This window comes from Gossypium hirsutum, chromosome D01 (assembly GCF_007990345.1).
Source record: "Gossypium hirsutum isolate 1008001.06 chromosome D01, Gossypium_hirsutum_v2.1, whole genome shotgun sequence".
In the NCBI taxonomy this organism is placed as follows: domain Eukaryota; kingdom Viridiplantae; phylum Streptophyta; class Magnoliopsida; order Malvales; family Malvaceae; genus Gossypium; species Gossypium hirsutum.
This window is the reverse complement of record NC_053437.1, coordinates 61,691,621-61,715,529: the sequence shown is the minus strand read 5'-3', so window position 1 is coordinate 61,715,529 and position 23,909 is coordinate 61,691,621. Positions and strand designations below refer to the sequence as shown.

Genomic DNA, 23,909 nt, shown 5'->3' with positions numbered 1-23,909 from the left:
TGGGATTACCACTTTTCATGGTAAGAAATTATGTGACTTAAATATTAATAATTATGATTTATTTAATAGATGTGTCTATCTAAAAGATGTTGGGGTAATTATGTTTTTAGAAAGAGACATAAGAATGAAATTTCAATTACATCACATATCAAGACATATCAAAATTGACAAACAAAAGTTCTTTTTATTCTTTCTCTATGTTCTATTACTTTTAGGTTATTCTATAAAATTGACAAACAAATTGATAGTTTTATTTATCTCAAATTTATATAGAATTTTTTTAGGGTAAACTATCAAATTGAAGGTTTAACTCTCAATATCATTAAATTTTTTTGTTAAATTCATTGTTGTAACATTTTGAAACGAAAGAAATACTAACTTGGTAGTAGGGGTGAGCAAAATCCGTTTCGATTCTAAAAACTTTATAAAAAAATTCAAATTTTGAATTACATAGTTTGAGTTATTTGAGTTAATCAAATTATTCGGATCAACTCGAATAAAAAATTAAGTTTTTCGGTTTAACTCGAATATGAATTACACAATTCAAGTTAACCAAAAATCCGAATAAGAAAAGATAAAATTACGTCGTTTTGATAAATGTTTAACTATTCTAAAGTTCAAAGTTAAAATCATTAAGTTAAAAAGTAAAACTATGTTGTTTTGATAAATGTTTACTCATTAAGTTAAAAGACAAAACCATTATATTGTTCACGTAGTTATATAATCTTATACTTCGTCTACTAGTTAAATAATTAGTTCATGTAAACACAACATTGAGTATAAATAATATGATTCATTAACTCGACTCGACTTGACTTGAAATTTTTTGACTCAATTCGACTTGATTCGATCGAATACTTACCCTTACTTAGTAGCCATGTAACAAATAAATTGCAGTTGTAATGGATCTAAATTTAACAAAAAAAAATTAGCAGGGTTCATTATTTAACCTAAAAATTGAAAAATAAATAAATTAAATTTCATGAAATAAAAATAAAAAGGATAAATTCCAAATATAAAAAAGGTAAACTTTAAATATAAAAGAAGTCAAACTACCAAATAGTCACTTTTGTTTGTCCTAGGTTACATTTTGGTCATTTAAGTTTGAAATGTTATATTTTAGTCACTTTTGTTATCGTATTGCAACATTTTAGTCACCGAGTGTTAATTGCAGTTAACTTAGTTTTTCTCCTTCTCCTTCTTTTTTCCTCCATTTTCCATTTCTTTTAACTTAGTTTTTCTATGTTTTCCATTTGTTAAAACTAGTCCCTATACTTTTATTTTTTTGAACAATTTAAATTAGGAAGATCAACCAAGCAGAGGGAAAAGTAGAAGAGAATTGGAAATAAAGAAAAAAAAAGGAAAGTTAAAAGAACATAAAAGAAAAAAAATTAAATTGCTCAAAACGAAAAAATATGGAGATCAATTGTATAATTTAACCTAAATTTTTTGTTTGAAATGATGATTCAACGTGCCACGTTAGTTTACTGTTAAAATGTTAACAACAATTAACGGCTTAGTGACTAAAATGTTACAACATGTCAACATAAGTGACTAAAATATAATTTGAGATAAATAAAAGTGGCTATTTTGATAGTTGACCCAAAAAAAAATCTATGAAGCTATAAAACCCATAAAAATCTCAAGCATTGAGTAAGACCAGGCAAGTCGTTGGTCTACTAATAGTAGTTCTAGACTTATAGTTGTCATACTGGAGACTCTTGGAAAGCCAACCCTTTTCCGTGTTTTGACTTTTGACTTTTCTCTCTGGTTTTGAATATCTCGCGTATATAAACTCATCCCCCAAATTGTCTTCCAAGTTCAAACCAATTCACGATTAAATCTTCATCAGCCTCACTTCAATTACTTTGAATCCAATTCTCAAATTCCTTTCTTTGTACAAATCTAAGCTTTTTCTTGTCCGGGTTGTTCTTGAAATCTTGGTTTCATTTTTGGTATGGATGAAATCGATGTTCCTCCATTTTTCATCTGCCCCATTTCTCTCGAGTTTATGAAGGATCCTGTTACGGTTTCAACAGGGATTACGTACGACAGGGAAAGCATCGAGAAGTGGTTGTTTTCAGGGAAGAACACTACATGCCCTGTTACGAAGCAAGTTATTGTTGATTGTGAACTTACCCCGAATCATACCCTTAGAAGATTGATTCAATCTTGGTGCTTGTTAAATGCTTCTCATGGAATCGAAAGAATCCCAACGCCAAAACCACCTATTAGCAAAGCTCAGATTATCAAGCTTCTCGATGATGCTAAGTCACCACAGCAACAAATCAAGTGTCTCAAGAGGCTTCGATCGATTGCTTCTCAGAATGTTACAAACAAAAGATGTATGGAATCTTCAGGTGCAGTTGAGTTCTTGGTTTCAATTGTGATTAATAATGATTCTACAGTAGCTGAAGAATCAACAATTGATGAGGCTTTAAGTATTCTTTACAGTCTCCAACTCTCAGAAGCTGCTCTGAAGAAGCTTATGGCCAAAAATGGTGATTTCATAGTGTCATTAACGAGAGTAATGCAAGGTGGAAGCTATGAATCACGCGTTTTTGCAGTATTGTTGTTGAAATCAATGGTGGAGATGGCTGGTCCAATGCAACTCATCAATTTGAGACCTGAATTATTCGTTGAATTAGTCAAAGTTTTGTGTGATCAAATTTCTCAGCAGGCCACGAAAGCTGCTCTAAAATTGTTGGTCTATACCTGTCCATTGGGAAGAAACAAGATTAAAGCAGCTGAAGCAGGCGTGGTACCGGTCTTGATCAACATGCTTCTTGATTCATCAGAGAAAAGGGCTTGTGAGATGATACTAACAGTGTTGGACGCAGTATGCGGATGTGCCGAAGGCCGATTGGAACTGATAAGCCATGGAGCAGGGCTTGCAATTGTTTCAAAGAAGATACTTAGGGTCTCTCAGGTTGCAAGTGAAAGGGCAGTGAGGATTTTGCTATCAATTTCAAAGTTCTGTGCTACCATTAATGTGCTACAAGAGATGCTGCAATTAGGTGTTGTGACTAAACTATGCTTGGTACTTCAACTGGATTGTGGATATAAAACAAAAGAGAAGGCAAGAGAGGTGCTGAAATTGCATGCTAGAGTATGGAAGAATTCCCCTTGCTTACCTACCTATTTGCTCTCTTCTTACCCAGCTTGATTTCAATCACCAATTGTATTTTTGTACATAATTGTTCATTGATAAATCAGAAACGAAAAGCAACATAAAATATATGATATTATTTCATCACAAATATTTTTGATTCTATACATAAATATAAGAAAGAAACAGTGATATATAGCTGAGGCTAGTGCACATGCATTAAATTTTCCATGATCAAGTCCTGGAGAAAGTATCATCACTATACAAATCAAATGGATTCCAATTACCAAACAGTTGATTGGGATCATGAGTTTCGGGTTCTAGGACTGGCTCTTGTGTTGCTTGCAAGGATGGACTCATGGTGGATTGAGAATTCGGCCATGGTAAATCATCACCAGGCAATGGCGGCAACCCATGGTTACCACCAGAGCAGTATATTTGTCCATTGTTGCTCAAATGGTTTTCCGTGGACAAATCGAGACCATTTTCTTCTGGCAGCTGAATACTTGATGCCATGTTTGTGTTCAATATTCTTGAAAACTCTAGAGAAGGATCGAACTCTGTTCGCAACTCCGGGACCTCGAAACCGGACTTGTTTTCCGGTTGTTGATTACTCAAGAAGTTTGCATAAACAAGTGCAAGATCAATATGAGAGCCATCAGACATGGATGAGGAGCTATTAGATTCAGTAGAGGCATAAGAATGCCTAAATGAATCACATGACAAACTCTTTGTTTGGGCACCATCGGTTGGTAACCTTAAGGACTTACCTCTTCTGTTTTTCCGGCAACCACCACCGACCGGCACGTTCCGAAGTGACCCTCCTTTAGTCCAATATCTTCTACAACCTTTACAGAAGTACCTCGGTTGTGTTAAGCTATAATTGTTGTAATAACAGAATTTGGTATTGGAAGAACCACATCTTGGACAATTTGGTGATATCTCCATTCTAGGCTTCCATCCTCTCTCCATAACCAATTACCTTGAGCTGCATTAGCTTTCATCAAAGAAAGCTAATTCGCAGAAAAGAGAGAAGGGTTTCAACTTTCAACTTTCAAGTGAAGAAAACCAAAGAAAGTCAATAGAGTTATAAGGGCACATGTATGGTTTATGGGGCCTTGGAAAGGTGCATGAGATTGGGAGGGGGAGGGGTTGGGGTTGGGGTGCCGTTAAGGGCGACGGCTGGTGTGGAATTAGTCTCATAGGCTAATCCATTGTGTCGGTGCAATGAAGGAGGTTTAGGAAGCAAATGCCTCGAGAGGCACAATCTGGTTTTCGTTCAGGAGCCGACAACCTAGATATGAAAATTAATATAAAAAAAAACAAAGAACCCGTTTATTCATTCCAAACCCAAAGAGTTTAATGTCCACCATTTCAGTTAAAACCTGCCCTGGAGAGAAGGACTAAAAGAAAAACAGATGCACATGGCTGGTGTGTTCCTTAAAGAAGGAATGTCTCTTTAGTCGGTAGATTGGTTAACTTTGAGAGAGGATTTCTGGGATCATGCGCTTCTTGGATCATGTGGCTTTATATATATACATACATATTATTTTCTTTTTTTTCCTAATCACAATATCCACAATCAATTTTTCGTCGCAGTTAAATTAAATAATTAACTATAAAATATGCTCAATTTAATAAGAAAAATTAAATCTCTAATCACATTATTAAGAGACGAGACATCTGGTAATTTAGTGCATTGCTAACCGTCTAGAAAATCATGCTAGAAAGTGTACACAATGTGTACAATTACATATTATCATATTAGTTTTTTTCGTCCCTAATTTCTCTCGCAAAATGCAATTATTGTAGCTGTTCATAATTAATTAAGTTCCACTAACAAAATACATCATTAACTTTGAAAGTTGCATAAAAAAATGAAAAAAGAAAAGTTCCCAAAAGGTAATCGTTAATTTTTATTTATGAACAGCCTCAAATTTGCAGAATTCAAACTTTCCCTTATTTTATATCAATTTAGTTTTCCCCTCCAAAGCTATCAAGATTGAATAGCTTAGAAGAAAAATTATTGCTCAACAAATGGAAAATCCAAATGAAAGTCGAAATTTCCAGAGTTAATGGAGAAAAAGCTCATTCCTAGATTGAAGAAACAGGAAATTACAACCAAAATCAAAACATTGATGTCAGGAAAAGTTCAAATAATTTGTTTAGATTCTCTAATTAACGAAGAAGAAAGAAATAATGCATGCTCTGATGCAAGCTTTGATTCAAACACAAATGAACTTTATGATCTAGATATTGTGTTCATTATTTTCATGATACTAATGTAGAAGATTTAGAATCAGGCCTAATCAACAGAATGCGATTCTCAATCATTGATGAACATGTCAAGTTAAAAGGGTTTTGGTGTGGTGAAGAGATAATTGTGTAGAAAAAGTTTGAAGTCCTCAATTTTGCTTGCTATGATAAAGGTGACAAATTGAAGTCCTCAATAACTTTGGATTTTTTTAATTCTCAGGTTTATTTTGTTTGAATCTTTTTCTTTTTAAGCTTATTATTATATGATTATTGTCACATCCTTAAATTAGGGTTAGAAGAAATTGAGTTTGTGAACCAAGAATTGTCGCACTATAATTTTTAATTAAAAGTTTGTAAAATTAAAACAACATTGAGAAATTGACTTAGTAATAAATAAGAAGACAATGTAATTGACTTAGAGGCTTTGTTCTCGTTTAAGCTTTATGTCGCCTCCTCTTATTAACCTAGGGTTAATTATCATTTATTTTATTTTATTTTATTGAGTCTAATTACTCTCCTTTGTTGCTGTCGTCCAACATTCTTCTTTCCCACTTTGTTCATAGTTTTTTTTCTCTTTTCTCTTCTCCTCACTGGAACTGCCTCCCTCCCTTTCTAACACCCTTTTTGACATTCACTTCTTATCTTTTGGAAGTGATTTACTGTTCGTTTTCTCCATCATTTTGCTGCCGTTTTCACTGATTTTCCAGCCTCAAATCTGTCATTTTTATCACTTAAAAATAACCTCCATTGCTGCAATGGAAAACACCATTGCCGCCCCTTCATCTGTCTTGTGTAAGTGTCGTTTTCTTATCTTTTTCCCTTCCTTTTTGCTACTGATTTATTTCAGATTCGGATCTGGAGTTTTGATGATTAAATTGTTGATCAAAACAAATTTTTTCAGCCCTTGAACGTTCTCTAAAAGCCGCCTAAGTCAGCCTTTTTAACCACCGTCGTAGGGGTGTGTTGCTGCCCTTAAAGTCTCTGTTGTGGCTGCTGATTGGTAAACTTTAAAACACTATTTTTTGCTGCTCTTATTTTCCTTATTTTTCAAGCCCTAAATAATTTCTAGTTAGCTCCTAAACCCCTTTCGCTATGCCGATACAAATAGCCCCTCTTTGAGCCATCCTTGGTGGTGCACCACCTCATCTAACACCATTTAGGGGCTGCTATTTGTATATAATAAGTGCTAAAAGTAACATGTTTTAATCTTGTTCTTAATGCATTTTTGGGTGATTATTCGATATAAATTGTGAATTTTATGCTCCTAATCCTTTAAATTCATGTTTCTATACTTAAGAGAGCATTTGAGAGCAAAAAGAGTGAAAAACGAGTGAAAATCAGAAAATTGGAGCAACGTACAAGGGCCACATGGGCTGGATCATTCCACACGGCTTAACCACACAATCGTGTAAGCCATACGGGTTGCCACATGGCCATGTGGCAGACCGTGTTGATTTCGCGATTTGCACTCTAAACATGCAAAAAAATGTAATTTTTAGGTTTTTCGAATATTTTAAGACCTATATATGAGCTGTCAAAAAATATTCAAGGAAACAACTTGAAAAATACCATTGAAGCAGATTCTGAAGCAGATTTTCATCAAGATTGAATATTCCTTTTAATTTCTTTGGAGATTATTATGAGTTTTTTTGTTTCTTGTGGTTATACTATATTTTAGATGTTCTTATTTGCAAGTATAAACTAATTTTTTTAAATGCTTAGGGGAGATGAACTCTATGATAAATTTTGTCGTTTGATTTCTATTTTACGCAATAAATACTTAAATCTTATTCTCAATTACGTGTGTTTTATTCTTGGTTTAATATTTCTAGACTATTGATCTATATTTGATGTGCTTAAATCAGAGGAGGAATAGGCCTGTTTAAGAGTAGATCTCGCGTAATTGAGTGGAGTTGCATGCAATACTAGAAATAGAAAGACATAAATCTATCGGATTAGAGTCAAATCTAATGGGGAATCCATAAATCGAGTTAATGCGATAATAGAAGTTTTAATTAGAAATAAATTTCAATTAATAAACCTAGAGTCAGTTGCTCTTATTCTTGAAGAGAGATATTAGGATAATTTAGAGATTTCTAACGATCAAGATACCAAGTGAAGAAACTGCGTAATTTAGATTGATAGTAACAAATGAAGTCTAGGTGAATTCTTTCCTGGGTATTGTTTAGCTTATTGGTTATTAATCGATTATTTTCCTGTTTTGTTCTTTGTCGTGTTTGTAGTTTATTAATTTAGTTAATTTTAGTTTTAATCAATCACTCAAATTTATCGGTTAAATAATAGAAAGATAGTAATTACTAATACTTTTAGTCTTCGTGGGAACTGTAACAACCCAATTTTCGTTAAATTGGAACAGTAGTTTCGGAACCACAAATTCGAGGTTAGAAAATTATTTTAATATTATTTTTGGTATTTATAACATGTTAATATATATGTGTGAAAGTTTCGTAAAGAAATTTTATTGTTTGGATGCTTAATTCGGTAAAAAAGACTAAATCGCATAAAGTTTAAAAGTTGAGTTCTATAAGCTAAAGGTGTCTAATAGCTATAGAACATTAAAGTAAAGGCCCTTAAGTAGTAAATAGGCCATTTTTAAGTTAGTGGATGATAGTGGAGTGACATTTTGTGTAATTACTAATGTTTTTAATGGTTAAATAAGTAAATTAGTAAATAAATGATAAATTAAGTAAAATTAAGTAAATGTATAATCTTTTTCCATCTTCTTCAACCGAATAGTTAAGAAAAAGAAGTCATTTTTTCTCTTTAGGGTTTGGCACTCATATAATTTGATTAAGGTATGGTTTGAGCTCGATTTTTGATAATTTTTACATTTTTGAGATCGTTACTTCGTATTCTAGCTAGCCCATGCCTTAATTTTTGGATTGGTTGATGAATTTGTAAGTTTCCATTGATGATATCTTGATGTTTTTGTTGTTTGATGATGAAAAATAAATATTTGATGTTAGATTATCATGTTTTACTAAGTAATTTTTGACAAAAATGTCAAATAGGGATTAAATTGAGAAATGTGTAAATTGAGTGGTTGAAATGTGAAATAAATGCAAATTTTGGGCCGCTAGGGACCTTTAATAAATCTGACTAAGCATGTGAAATATGGACTAAATTGAATAAATGCGAAACTTTAGGGGCTAAAGTGGAAAACTATCAAAATAGATATTTTTGAATGAAATTGAATGAATAGGTGATTAAATGAGATAAATTTGAATTCATATAGATCAAGAAAGAAAGAAATCGAATTTAGATCGGGGAAAATCGAAAGTCGACGAGTAGTCGATCCGATCTGTTCATTGTATATACGAGGTAAGTTCATATGCAAATAAATACCTTTAACTTGATTTATATATTTTTATTTGTTATTTAATTGCTTTGGATGCTGAATATTTGAATACGAGAAGGTATCAATCGAATTACGACGTCTGAAAGCCGCGTACAAACCATAGGAATAGTATAGGATATGTATGTCATGACATTAGGATTCCGAGGTGTGATTTCGTGTAAGAACATGTCTGAGACATTGGCATCGTATATGATTTCGTGTAAGACCCTGCCTGGGATAGTGGCATCGATATATTATAACATGTAAGACCATATCTGGGATATGACATTGTACGAGCTTTATGTACTATCTGTGTATCCTTATCAATTTCGAACGGTTCAACGGGCAATGTTGAGAAGTGGATGAATATGAGAATGAGTAATCAATTCAGGTATGTATGATGTTATATGAAAATTGAAAGGTTAAGGCAAGTGATGCTTATGAATCATTAACAAGTGAGTTAGATGAGGAATGTGATATTTATACATGTGATTAGCCATGGTTTTTCATTGATGAGTTGGTTATATTTACTTCATGTATTATAAGTTTATTTGTATATGGCTTACTAAGCTTTTAAAGTTTACTATGTTTATTTTTCACTATTTTATAGATTATCGAAGCTAGTTCAGACTCGGGGATCGTCGGGAAACGTCATCACACTATCGATCATTTTGTTGGTACTTTTGAAGCTTTGTATATATGGCATATGGCATGTATAGGCTAATGAACTTTTGGTATGTTTTGAATTGTAATTCTAGCCATGTGAGTTGGCTTGGAAATGGTATATCTTGTGTGATGGATGGTGGCAATTTGGTTTGTGTGATGATAAGATGCTGTCCAAATTAGTGCTTAAATGCTATCCATTTTTGAGCATATTAATGCTGTCCAAATTGATGATTAATTGCTGTCTATTTTTGAGTATATTAATGCTGTCTAAATTGGTGCTTAAATGCTGTCCATTTTTGTACAAATTAATACTGTCCGAATGTTGTTATTGCTGTCCAAATATTTGTGAATTAATGATATATGAATGTTGCAAATCAAAGCTGTCCAAAACAGGACATGTTTCCTATGATTACCTAGTGTAAATGCTTGTTTAATTGGAGTATAAATGCTGTCCAAAACAGGGTAGGTTACCTATGTTTTGTCTTATTGTACATGCTTATTGTCCAAATGTGTTGTCATTTATGTGGTTTTATTTAACTAACTAAGCTGTTAAAATGTGTTGATTTTCACTGACCAGTTGTGATGCTGTTATGCTGCTATATTGTGTAATTTAGTTGCTATCCAAATGGAGGAAAACTTATTGACTTAAATGCTATTTGTTGCTGTTGTTTATTGAATTAACTGTGAAATGTTAAGTGCCGCTCGAAAAAAAATAGGGATTGTCCGTGTCAAAACCATTTTTAAATTTAAAAAAAACAAGGATCGACTCTTTTAAAAAAAAAGGGGAGTCGCCACCGATCCTTTATTAGGGTGTGATCGGGTCACCTTAAAAAATAATTTTTTAGGGTCTACGAATTTAAAGAAAACAGGTCCGGGAGTCGGTTACGCACGAGGAAGGGTTAGCACCCTCGTAACGCCCAAAATTGGTACCAAATTGATTGTTTTAATGTCTTAATATCGAAATTTTGTAAATATTTTAAAATACTATCATTTAAAAAGAAAATTCAAATAAAGTGAATTGGGTGATAAGACTCACCTATTTCAAAGAGATAGATTGCCACGCTCAGTAAGTTAGAGCGCGACAGTTCACTCTTCGAAATTAGGTTTGTCCTCTTTTAAAAAAAATCATGTGTTTTAAAAAGGATAGTTGATTTTTCAAGTCAATTGGGAAACCTAAACCCAGTAAGTTAGGGTTCAATTTCTCGAAACCCTTAAACATCAAATATTGCCTTTGTTTTTGAAATCGAGATACCAGAATGTCATATCTAATAAGTTAGGATTTAACATTCTGAAATCTTATGAATTTTATTTAAATAATTGAACGGCTTTAATAAAAATAGGCACTAGGTTGTCTAATATTATCGAGAAGAATCGAAGCCCAGTAAGTTAGGGCACGTTTCTCTCGGGAAAATAAACACCAAGCCCCTTTTTTAGGATCGTAAAATAAAACGACTAAAAAGCTTAAAAAAAATAAACTTTCACAAAAAGGATATGATTAATCAATGACATACGTAATGTAAAAGATGATAAAAATTTAAACTTAAGCTAGTGACAATTAAACTAATAAAGCAAATATCAGTATCAACTTTGATCATATTATACAAACATTCATAAACATTTAAGCAGCTCATGCATTCATAATCGATAAAAATGAGACAACAAAAAAACGATAACAACAAATAACACAAATATTTGATATTTAGTAAGGATATATAAAATATAATGAAGGATTTTAAAAACCCAAAGAAATAAAACGCAGTAAAATAAAAGCAAAACAACTTGAAATTAATGTATACGTTTTAATTTATGTGAATAAAACCTAGTAGAATTAATAGTATATACCCAACAATAATATATATAAAAGTGAAATAAAATGAAATAACAAACTTAAAAGAACAAAGCTTTTGCGTAAAAAATAAAAATTATCACTTGAAGTTAATAACAATATACTATTATATGTGTAAGTATACTATTAAAATACTATATGTATATGTATAAGAATATAAAGCATTATTGTTAGAAATTTTGGAATTGATTATATATACATATATACGAACATGCGTGAAAACAACAAGAAGGTGTATAAATTAAATTAAGATAAGATCATAAAATATTTATATTATTAAGGAATGAATCCCAGGAAGGCTATTTATAAAATGTTAACACAAATTAAAGGGGATTAGATTAGAAATTAAACAAAATCTAAATAAAAAATGGAGCAAAATGGTGGGCCAAAACGCGACACGTAGATGACATGGGGACCAAAAGGGAAATATTTCCCCTCCCCAAAACGCAGCGCCCTTGCGCGGACCCAAATGGAACGAAAACAAAATGCACGGCCAAGATTAGACGAAATGTAAAAGCTTATTTGAATGCTTCATGAAAATATAGGGACTAAATGCGCAAAAATCCCCTCAGACCCAAAACGCGCGGATCCTTCCCCTGGGTCGGGTCACCGCGCGGGTCAGGAGGATCAGACGACGCCGTTTTGAAGCTATCACACCAACAAAAAACGACGACGTTTCGGGTCCTGCGAATAAAACTAAAACAAGCCTAAAAACCCTAACAACCATTTTCTCTTTTTTAAGAAACTGAAGCTCCCTCTCTCTCGGCGCCACACGACGGTTCATCGCCTCATTTAGAGCCTCTTCAAACCATGCCCCTAACTCCAATAACAACGGAGAAAGGGCGATCGGTTCAGTCGCGAGGTACGTCCTCCCTTTTACTGTTTTTTTTAATTCCTTCTAGTAGACACACAGAAGAAAAAAAGAAAAGAAAATAAAACTATGTAGAAGAGAAAACAAGGAAGAAGATGAGTCTGGAAAATCGCCTTTTTTTTGCTTTTTTTTGTATTATCAATCGTCCCCGCTTTTACAACCTTCTTGGGCTTTTATAATGCCCTTTTACAGAAAAATGAAAAGAAAAACGAAAAGAAAAAAATAAAATCCTTCCCCCGCAATCGTATTTCTTCCTTCTCTCTCTTCTCTGTTTTGCGTCTGTTTTTGCTGCTTTTGTGCGCGTCTTTTGCAGGTACAGAGTGCAGAGTCAGGTGCATATGGAGGCGGGTGGCGCGGCTCGGCTCGAAGGCGGTTGAGGCTTGGCATGTAACACCCCTTACCCGTATTCAATACCAGAATAGGGTACGAGGCATTACCGAAACACATGCACTTGTAAACGTATTTAACCGAGTTATAAAATTTCATCTAAATTAAAACTTTCAAAATAATTAACATGCTTCTATAACTTTTCACAATATATCCTCAAAATGTTATAATCATAATAATTAGGGCTTACGAGACCCGACACATACTCATGCAATTCAATGCTTCATTTCCATTTCCTTCAATTCGCAATTTCTCATTCTCACGATTTAGATCATATCACTAGCAATTTCCATTTAATTCACGTACAATTCAATGACATCAAGTTCAACACTAATACGTATTTACCATTTAACTCAATGTTTATTGATTATACCATTCAATAACACATTTATGAAATTATCAATTTTGCAATGAAAATATCACTTTAGCTTGAATAACAACATCGTCCTGATATAAATACACTACCACTTATCCATTTACTTTAATTTTTTTTTGGGTCCATTTGTCACTTACCATCCTTAATCAAATTAGGGAACGGTTACGGAAAATTGAGTACTTCACTTTCACTTTGTCATAGTATAACTATGGTCTTACGTATGATCACTTATCACTTGTCCCTGATTAGATAAGTGTAGCTAGGCTACCACTTATCACTTTGTCACTTGATCAGATAAGTGTAGCTAAGGCTACCACTTATCACTTTCTCACTTGATCAGATAAGTGTAGCTAAGGCTAACACTTATCACTTTGTCACTTGATCAGATAAGTATAGCACTTATCACTTTTTCACTTGATCAGATAAGTGTAGCTAAAGCTACCACTTATCACTTTGTCTCTTGATCAGATAAGTGTAGCTAAAGCTACCACTTATCACTTTGTCTCTTGATTAGATAAGTGTAGCACTTATCACTTTTTCACTTGATCAGATAAGTATAGCACTTATCACTTTTTCACTTGATCAGATAAGTGTAGCTAAAGCTACCACTTATCACTTTGTCTCTTGATCAGATAAGTGTAGCACTTATCACTTTTTCACTTGATCAGATAAGTATATCACTTATCACTTTTTCACTCGATCAGATAAGTGTAGCTAAAGCAACCACTTATCACTTTGTCTCTTGATCAGATAAGTGTAGCACTTATCACTTTTTCACTTGATCAGATAAGTGTAGCTAAAGCTACCACTTATCACTTTGTCTATTGATCAGATAAGTGTAGCATTTATCACTTTTTCACTTGATCAGATAAGTGTAGCTAAAGCTACCACTTATCACTTTATCTCTTGATCAGAAGTACTCAAATCCGGCGTTCCGCTTAATTTGATCATTTATTCGATTTTTTTTCACATTTTTATTTTATTCTCATTTCAAAAATGAATACATTTCATCATACATTGTATAATTCATGAAATTAACATTTAATCATTAAATTTCAGCCATATGAACTTATTATTTCATTATCTTTCCACACTTGTTTCTATGCACATCACACAAGATATAAGCATATCATTCAACCATAGTTGCAAGCTAGTGTATTTAAACATGACTCTTTTTGGAACTAACCACACGATAAACCATTTTCAATGCATAACTTATAAATTTAACGTGGCATAATCTAGCCACTACTTGGCCAAAGTCTAAGCATATACACCAAATATGTTAGCCAAATACACGTATAGCATAAGCATTATAAGCATGGATGAGCACAACATTTATTCATGTATCAGGCTTACCAACATGTGTTAATTCATAGACCATTCATGATATTATTTCATGCCAAATCATATACCGAATATACCATACACACATACTATGAAACTTTTATTTTCACACATGAGCTTAAACCATGACCAATAATGCACAAATATAAGCATCATTTCTATTTCATCGTTTATCAATTAAAATCAAGCATATGACCAATTATACACAAATCATTCATATATTTCCCAATTTTCCTCCTCCTCCTCTCCATTCCACATCCTTAATGTGTATAACACACTTAAACAACATTAGCTATAATTTCACTATTCACTCACATGTATATTCAAAATTGTTTATCCGAGTCAGAGTCACTAAATTATTTTTATCCGGAGCTACAGAGCTCCAAATTAAGATCCGTTAATTTTTCCTGAAACTAGACTCACATATATTCATACAATAAAATTTTCAGAATTTTTGGTTCAGTCAAATAGTACAGTTTATTCTTTAAATTTTCCCCTGTTTCGCTGTCTGACAGTTCCGACCACTCTTGACTAAAAATTACTTATCTCATTGTACAGAATTCGGATGATATTTTCGTTTGTTTCTTCTAAAAATAGTCTCATTAAGGATTCTAACCATATAAATTATAACTTATAATAATTTTTGTACAATTTTTAATGATTTTATAAAGTCAGAACAGGGGAACCCGAATTCATTCTGACCATGTCTCACAAAATCTATTATATCTCATGATTTACAATTCCATTGCTCACACCGTTTCTTTTATAAGAAACTAGACTCAATAAGATTTAGTTTCATATTTTATTCATTCTCTAATTCAATCTATACAATTTTTGGTGATTTTTCAAAGTTACACTACTGCTGCCATCCAAAACTGCTTTAGTGCAAAATGTTGATTTCTATTTTGCCCCAAATTTCACAGTTTATACAATTCGGTCCTTTCTCAATTAACCCCTCAATTAATCTAATTTTCTCAATTAATACTTTACCTAGACATTATAAGTTGTTACACAACTATTGAAATTCAGAATTTCCACATATAACTCTATCTTCAAACTCTTTTACTATTAGGTCCCAAACATTCACTTTCTATTCAATTCTTTCAATAAAATCAGCATATGAACAATTTAAAGCTCTAATTTCATGATAAATCATCATATAATTCCAGCACATATTCATATCAACTTTCAACTTCTTTCATAAAATCAAAAACTAATGAATTTAACAAGTGGGCCTAGTTGTAAAGGTCATAAAAATACAAAAATTTCAAGAAATAGTCAAGAATTGAACTTACTTGTAATAAAAATATGAAGAAACAGCTTGAAGAAGCCCTTCCATGATGTTTTAGCTGATGAGAATTCAGAAAAATGAAGAGAAATCTAGATAATTCCACTTTGGTCCTAACTTTATTAAGCAAATTTTGCAATATTCCAATTTTGCCCTTAATTCTTCTTACTTTCTTGCTGATTTCATGCCTTTGCGTCCAGCCCAAATAGACCTTGGGTCTATTTTCCTTTTAAGCCCTCTTCCTTTTATCATTTAAGCTATTTAATCATTTCCCAAAATTTTGCATTTGTTCCAATTTAGTCCTTTTTGTTCAATTAATTATTGAAACTTTAAAATTTCTTAATGAAACTTTAATACTAACTTTTTAACACTCCATAAATATTTATAAAAATATTTATGGCTCGGTTTAAAATCCCCGAGGTCTTGATACCTCATTTCGATTCTAATTATTTTAATATTTATTTCTAGTGCACTATTCACTATTTCAAAAATTTTCCTAACTTCACATTTAACTTATACTTACTAAATTAATAATATTTTCTACCCATTTGTCGAATTTAGTGATCTCAAATCACCGTTCCGATACCTCTGAAAATTCAAGCCATTACATTTTTTATTCTCGTCGGATTTGTGGTCCCGAAACCACTGTTCCGACTAGGCCTAAAATCGGGCTATTACATGGCATGCGCGAATGAGGAGAGCTGCTGCGGCGCTAAGGCGTGCGGCTAGGGTTCCAAGGGCTATCAGACCTGGGCCCTTGTAATTAGAAATTGGGCTTAATATATTTAGTTTGTATTTCGGGCCTTTGTATTTTGGGTATTAGTTTTGTAATCTGGACACTATGGTTTTTTGGACTATTTTTTATATTTTTTTATTATCGGGCTGGGCAATATTGGGCCATTACAGTCCGAATGTTAAAATTTCAACATTTATCTTTTGATTATAATGTGTCGCTGGGTTAGTATGGTTTGGTATGCGAATATGCATAGGTTTAAAAATAGAATGATTAGTAATTTGTTAATGAAATAAATGTATGCAAATGGATATTTTGGCATATGCTCAGTATATGAAATCTAATGATATATGATTGAATATATTTTAAGTATTCAAATGACATGAATTTGATGGTAATGAAATGGTTGAGTTTCGAAGCATGATTTGAAAATGTGATTTAATTAGTTAAGCATGTTTGTTTAAATTAGCTATGTGTTTTAATTAAGTGTTTTATTGATATGGTTAAATATTGAAATAAATTTCGATTATGTGAAATGATTAGTAAGGCATAATTGATTTTTGGTTGGCTATGAGAATCTAATATGCGAATTTGGTTTATGTGAATAGGAGAATTGAGGCTAATTGAGTTTAGAAAATTTTGTAAAGAAGTGGATATAACTTTGTGCATGAAATGTAATAAATGATTGTGATTAACAATGTTTTGTTCGATAATGCCTCATAACCCTAATCCAGCGACGGATACAGGTTAGGGGTGTTATAGGAATGATATCTTTGCTCACCGTAGCTATACTATTAATTGGTAAGTGCACTTGCCTTAGTCAAATTTTTAGTTGGTTTACGATTGCATCAATATCGCATTTGCAACCCTTTTCCAGCTTTTAAATACTGTTATTTAACTATTCTAATTAGTGTTAAATGATTTTTTTAGGTGTGTTCGATTTTCCTACGTTCGTCAATCCGGAAGTAGTAAGTGGGTAGTGCAAGTGTCAAAATTGGGGAAAGCTAGTTACAAATTGTTTTTGCTTATAGTTGTTATTTTCGTTGAGTTTTTCTTAGGGTTTTTAACATTGTTCAATTACTACATTTTGGTATAGAATCGATCATAGGTGCTGATCATAGCACCCCAAAGTAGCAGTGAAATTGGGTTTCATTCGCACACTTGTTAGACGTCATAATAATGTGAGTTTGCTTGTTTTAGCAAATATGAAAATTCATAATTGTAATGTCATTTTGGCCAAACTCTTGGAGTTGTTTCAAGGTTGGTTTTAGGTGCTAAATTAATGTTTTAATGTTGTTTTTGGATCAACAATCATTTAAGGTTTAAGGTGTGAAAGTGCGGATTTTTACAGTGTAGTGGTACGAGTTGCGAGATAAGGTGTGGGTTTTAACAAATAAAATCTGTGCATGAAGTATTTTTGTTTTAATGTTAATCAATTATGCTTAATATATGAATAATATATATTCCAAAACATGATTAAGTAACGATTGGAAAGTACTAAAATGCTTACTGATTCTGAACCTAAGGTAAATGCTCTAATTCGAATTCTATGATGTTTGATTTGTTGTATGATAATGAAATATGTTATGTTCTGACAATCATGTTTTGTGATATTATAGCACAAGTTTGTTTCTGTTAATCTAATATCTTAATACAAGATAAATTTCTAAAATTGCCATATTTGATTGCATGTTAAGCATGCCCATTGTTCTAATTCTGTTTTTTTATGCCATATCACATAACATGAGTTTGAGATGTGATAAGTGATAAAAGTAAAAAAAAATTAATCATGTTCTTAATGCGCTTTTGGATTATTATTTATGTAAATTGGTGAATTTTACGCTCCTAATCCTTTGAATTCATGTTTCCATACTTAGGAAGCATTTGGGAGCAAAAGGAGTAAAATAGAGTGAAAATCAGACAAATAGAGTAGATTTCAGGAGCCACACGGGACTTACATCTCAAATACGCGAAAAAACGCGATTTTTAGGCTTTCTAAGCATTCTAAAATCTATAAATACCAAATAAAAGAAGAGAGAAGGGAGCCATCAGAGAATATTGAAGAAAACAACTCGAAGAACACCATTGGAGACAACTTTGAAGTAGATTTCCATCAAGATTTAAGACCTCCTTTTAATTTCTCTTGAAGTTTTTATGAGTTTCTTTATTTCTTGTGGTTATTCTGTCTTTATCACAATTATGAACTACTTCCCTAGATACCTAGGGAAGATGAACCATATGATGAATTCTATTATTTGATTTCTATTTTACGCTGTAAATACTTGATTCTTGTTCTTAGTTATGTGTGCTTATCTCTTGTTTTAATATTTCTGGGGTATTAATTCATGTTCAATGTGCATAAATCAGAGGAGGAAAAGTCCCTGTTTAAGAGTAGATCTAGCTTAATTGAGTGGAGTTGCATGCAATCCTAGAAATAGGACGACAGAAATCTACCAGATTAGAGTCAAATCTAATAGGGGAATCCATAGATTGAGTTAATGCGACAATAGGGGTTTTAATTAGAAAAAAAATTTAATTAATCAACCTAGAGTCAGTTGCTCTTACTCTTGAAAGCTATATTAGTATAATTTAGGGATTTCTACAGATCAAGATATCAAGTGAATAAATTGTTTAATTTTGATTCATAATTATAGATGAAGTCTAGGCGAATTTTTTCTGGGTATTGTTTCTCTCATTGGTTATTGTCCAATTATTTCCTGATTTATTCTCTGTTGATTTCTTTAGTTAAATTAATTTAACAGTTTTAGTTTAAACTAATCACTCTAATTTTTCAGCTAAATAATAGGAAAATGATAATTACTAGTACTTTTAGTCCTCGTGGATACGATATCTTCACTCACCGTAGTTATACTATTTATCAATAGGTGCACTTGCCTTTGTCGTACTTTTAGTTAGTTACGTGAAAACGCATCAGGATGATATTGAAAGGAGGAAGATTATGACAGTTTAATGATTTGCACTTTCTGGTGGTATATCTACACATCTGTTCTAGTAGTATGTCCGCAATTTTGGTAGCTTGTTCATGTATATGTCTGTTTTGGCAGCTTGTCTGCACTATCTGGTGACTTGTCCACAGTTTTGGTGTAACACCCCGAACCCGAGACCGACACCGGAGTCGAACACGAGATGTTAACAGACTTTAAACCCTTTATAAAAATATTTCTCAGACACTGCCAATCTGCGTACTAGTCGCTTTAAAAATCATATCTTGAGTTTCACAACTCGAAAATAAGTTTCGTGATTTTTCCCTGAAACTAGACTCATATGCCCATCTACATATTTTTTTCTAGAATTTTTGATCGGGCCAATTAGTACAGTTTATTAGTCAAAGTCTCCCATGTTACAGGGATCGACTACACTGACCTTTGCGCATTACGACCTGGATATCTCCCTGCACAGAGCTTCAATACTGATGCCGTTTGTTTCTATAGAAACTAGACTCAGAGAGGAATCTATCCATATATGGTATGACTTCTAATTGTCTCTGGTTAATTTATAATGAATTTCCAAAGTCGGAACAGGGAATCCAGAAACCGTTCTGGCCCTGTCTCACGAGAACCTGAATATCTCTTAACATACTGTCCATATGATCCTTTCGTTGCTTCTATATGAAAATAGACTCATCAAGCTTCGAAAAATAATTTATTCATCAATTAATTCCACTCCTACTATTTTTAGTGATTTTTCAATCTCACGTCACTGCTGCTGCCAGCATCTGTTACGAAAGCAACTATGCCCATTTCGTGATTTCTCCTTGATCTAACTAGTAATTCGTCATACATGTCACAAATTATGATCATGACTAGCCATGCCAAAGGCTAATCATTGTCAAACATCCCCCTACTACACTATTGCCATATCATGAATTTTAACACCAAAATAATCAACCATGACATATGGCATAAAAAGGTCGAATTATCAAGATTTACGACCTAACGTTATGAAACCAAACCCAACCGAACATTTATGCCATTTTCGCATGGCTAAAAGTTTACATACCAAAGTTCAAACACAACATAATAGCCTATACATGCCGAAATGTTCTCCTAAGCCGACTAAGAAGAAAGTACCAAAACTTGCTAGCCGATGTGATGACTTCGACGACGGCACGATCACGCAAAAAGAGACGAGTCCAAGAAACCTAGAACAGGTGACAAGCAAACACCGAATGAGTATATAACTCAGTAAGCCATAAGCATTCCACAACCATCCATTAATAAAATTATCACAACAGGAAACAATGAAATGAGGTTAAGTACTCCATCCATACCAAACTATACCATAGTTCCTTAAACCCTATGGTTCAATCTCATACCAAGTCCTACATTGGCCTTTCATACATCATTTTATTTTCGTTATAATCATACAATTAAACGAACTTTCACCTATTCCACAATGAACCTTATGTACGTGACTTCAACTATAATCGTCACATAGGTTCAAAACTTACCAAGCTCAACTCCAAATATAAACATAGCGCCTATTAGCCATGAACTCAAGGTACTTACCTTTTCCGCTGTCCAAAATTGACTCGGTAAAGTCGCACCCTTCATGTAAATAATTTATAGAAAATATATATTGGGTTCGCACACATAGTGCTTAATAATCAACCGCGCACACTTAGTGCCATGCATTTCAAGTTCGCACACTTACCTTTTCCGCTGTCCAAAATCGACTCGATAAGGTCGCACCCTTAATGTAAATAATTTATAGAAAATATATATTGGGTTCGCACACATAGTGCTTAATAATCAACCACGCACACTTAGTGCCATGTACTTTAAACTCACACACTTAGTGCCATGCATTTCAAGTTCGCACACTTACCTTTTCCGTTGTCCAAAATCGACTCGATAAGGTCGCACCCTTAATGTAAATAATTTATAGAAAATATATATTGGGTTCGCACACATAGTGCTTAATAATCAACCACGCACACTTAGTGCCATGTACTTTAAACTCGCACACTTAGTGCTGTACAATTTAAACCCGCACACTTAGTGCCAATCTCATGACCGTGAACACTTATTGCCCGCACACTTAGTGCCGAAAACCAGCCACTCAATAGGCTTCACTTCCTTTTTACATTCGACAAATTTCATCTCTACTTACATATACATTTGTATACATTTCATCTCATTAAACACAATGGTATAGGTATTACGATCCTTTAAATCAATACCAAAGATATGCTTAATGACTTACTTGTGTTGGGTAAGATGGTTCCAACTCGGCTACTCGATGATCTTTTCTTTGCCTTTGCTCGATTCTCCTCCTTTAACTCCTTGAGCTTAATCAATAAATCAACTAGTTTAACCGCCTTGCTAAATATTTACAATCCAATTACACATGCATATGTATGTTAGTATATTCGGCAATCACCCTTACTAATCACCCACTTGATCAATTATGGAGAATCAAAGTTAATATCACAATGTGTACCCTATATGGCCCATTATACATAATCAAATTTAACATCATCTATATATTTACTCATATGGCCGAATATACCTAATCATTCATACACCTAACCAAAAATAATTTCTAAAATCTTTATATCATTTATACACTAGTAAAGCATCCTCTCCCTTTCCATCAATTTAGCACATGCATTACTCATTAACCTACAAAAATTATATTCGGCCTTAGCACACAACTTGCTAGCCGATTCTTCCCCATCTAGCAACCAATGCACATATGTGCTCACTCAAAAATGCTAAAAAAAAGATTCAAGAATCATCAATCCACCATCACATGCATCATTAACAAGCTTCATATTTAGCATGCAATGGCATTAACACAAACTCCACCTAGGCCGAATCTTAACTCATCTTCATGCCTCATCACCACAACATCAAACATCAAAATACCAACCAAGAATGTAACATGCATGGCCGAATATCATCTCCATCATTTAACAAAGTTTGAACCATGGCTAGGTAGATTTCAAACTTACAACTTAAAATATACATGAATCTCAAAGAATAATATCAAACATACCTCAATCTAGTTACATGCATGGCCAAACTTCCTCCTAATTCTCTTCCAAACCAAACATGAAGCAAGAACTCCTTCCTCCTCCCTTAGAATTTTCGGTCAAAAGAGGATGAAAAAGGATGAACAAGTTTTTCTTTTCCTTTCTTTAGCTCACGGCAATGGGGGGGGGAACAACCACTCATTTTTTTGTTTTTCCTTTCTTTATTACCCATACTCCTTATTTTATTTTTTTCCTACATACCTCACTAGGCCAACATGTTCCCAACATGTTTCCACTCATAGCATGGCCAACCACTAGCTCAAATTTTGGGTAATTTGACATGCAAACCCATCATTTTCACAACATGCATTAATAGACCATTTTAAATTAGCCTATCATATTTTCACCATGTCTCATATCGATCCCTATTTAATAATTTCTCATGCAATTGGCAAAATTGGAGAATGAAACTTCCACATACTCATGTACACACATAATAAGCATAGAATATGGAAATTAATTATTTTTATGACTCGGTTTTGTGGTCCCGAAACCACTTCCCGACTAGGGTCAATTTTGGGCTGTTACAACTCTCCCCCACTTAAGAAATTTTCGTCCCCGAAAATCTTACCGGTAAATAGGTTTGGGTATCATTCTTTCATCGAGCTCTCGATTTCCCAAGTAGCTTCCTCGATCCCATGTTTGAGCCATAACACCTTCACTAACGGAACCCTTTTGTTTCGCAACTCCTTCACTTCACGAGCTAGGATACGTATCGGTTTTTCTTCATAACTCATATCGGCTTGAATTTCAACCTCTGATGGGCTAATTATATGCGATGGATCAGATCGATAGCGTCGAAGCATCGAAACATGAAAGACGTCGTGAATCTTTTCAAGCTCAGGGGGCAAAATCAATCTATACGCAACCGGACCAACTCGTTCGGAGATTTCGTACGACCCAATGAATCTCGGGCTCAACTTGCCCTTACGGCCAAACCTGAGTACCTTTTTCCAAGGCGAAACTTTAAGGAACACTTTATCTCCCACCTGATATTCAATGTCCTTTCGTTTCAAGTCCGCATACGATTTCTGACGATCTGTGGCTGCCTTCAGACTTTCACGGATTACATTTACTTTCTGTTCGGCATCTTTAATCAAATCAACTCTGAAAATTTTACTTTCACCGAGCTCGGTCCAAAACAATGGTGTACGGCATTTACGACCGTACAAAGCCTCGTAAGGTGCCATCTTAATACTTGATTGAAAACTATTGTTGTAAGCGAATTCGATCAAAGGTACATACCGTTCCCATGAACCACTAAACTCAAGGATGCAGCATCTCAGCATATCCTCGAGTATCTGAATTATCCGCTCGGATTGACCATCGGTTTGGGGATGAAAAGCGGTGCTAAAATGCAGCTTGGTACCCAAAGCTTCTTGCAATTTCTTCCAAAATCGCGAGGTGAATCTCGGATCTCTATCCGACACGGTAGAAATAGGTACTCCATGTAATCTCACAATCTGAGAAACATACAATTCGGCTAGTTTATCCAATGAAAAATCCGTACGCACGGGGATAAAGTGAGCCGACTTAGTCAGTCTATCAACAACAACCCAAATCGCATCCTTCTTACTTGTTGACAATGGTAGTCCGGACACAAAGTCCATTGTGACT

The 23,909-nt window shown here is 33.6% G+C and overlaps 2 protein-coding genes and 1 long non-coding RNA gene across 5 annotated transcripts; 2 read left to right on the top strand and 1 right to left on the bottom strand.

The window, feature by feature from the left end:
- Window positions 1-1,957: 1,957 nt before the first annotated feature.
- On the top strand, window positions 1,958-3,236 carry LOC107928185 (E3 ubiquitin-protein ligase PUB23). The gene has a single exon (XM_016859366.2). The coding sequence runs from the start codon at window positions 1,958-1,960 to the stop codon at window positions 3,164-3,166; it is 1,209 nt and encodes a 402-aa protein (XP_016714855.2). The 3' UTR covers window positions 3,167-3,236.
- On the bottom strand, window positions 3,228-4,613 carry LOC107928186 (dof zinc finger protein DOF3.5). The gene has a single exon (XM_016859367.2). The coding sequence runs from the start codon at window positions 4,079-4,081 to the stop codon at window positions 3,344-3,346; it is 738 nt and encodes a 245-aa protein (XP_016714856.1). The 5' UTR covers window positions 4,082-4,613; the 3' UTR covers window positions 3,228-3,343.
- A 1,177-nt stretch (window positions 4,614-5,790) lies between these two features.
- On the top strand, window positions 5,791-9,644 carry LOC107928188 (uncharacterized). Of its 3 annotated transcripts, XR_005909620.1 has the most exons (4): window positions 5,824-6,157; window positions 6,267-6,365; window positions 8,622-8,707; window positions 9,334-9,644. It is a non-coding gene; the product is annotated as an uncharacterized lncRNA (long non-coding RNA). The 3 variants fall into 3 exon arrangements; XR_001692568.2 differs by lacking the exon at window positions 8,622-8,707 and having other exon boundaries at window positions 5,791-6,157; window positions 9,334-9,596; XR_005909619.1 differs by having other exon boundaries at window positions 5,836-6,157; window positions 8,622-9,596.
- Window positions 9,645-23,909: the final 14,265 nt, after the last annotated feature.

Excerpts from the sequence above, each read along its gene's own strand:
- LOC107928185 (XM_016859366.2), top strand. The coding sequence starts at position 1,958 with ATGGATGAAATCGATGTTCCTCCATTTTTCATCTGCCCCATTTCTCTC.
- LOC107928186 (XM_016859367.2), bottom strand. The coding sequence starts at position 4,081 with ATGGAGAGAGGATGGAAGCCTAGAATGGAGATATCACCAAATTGTCCA.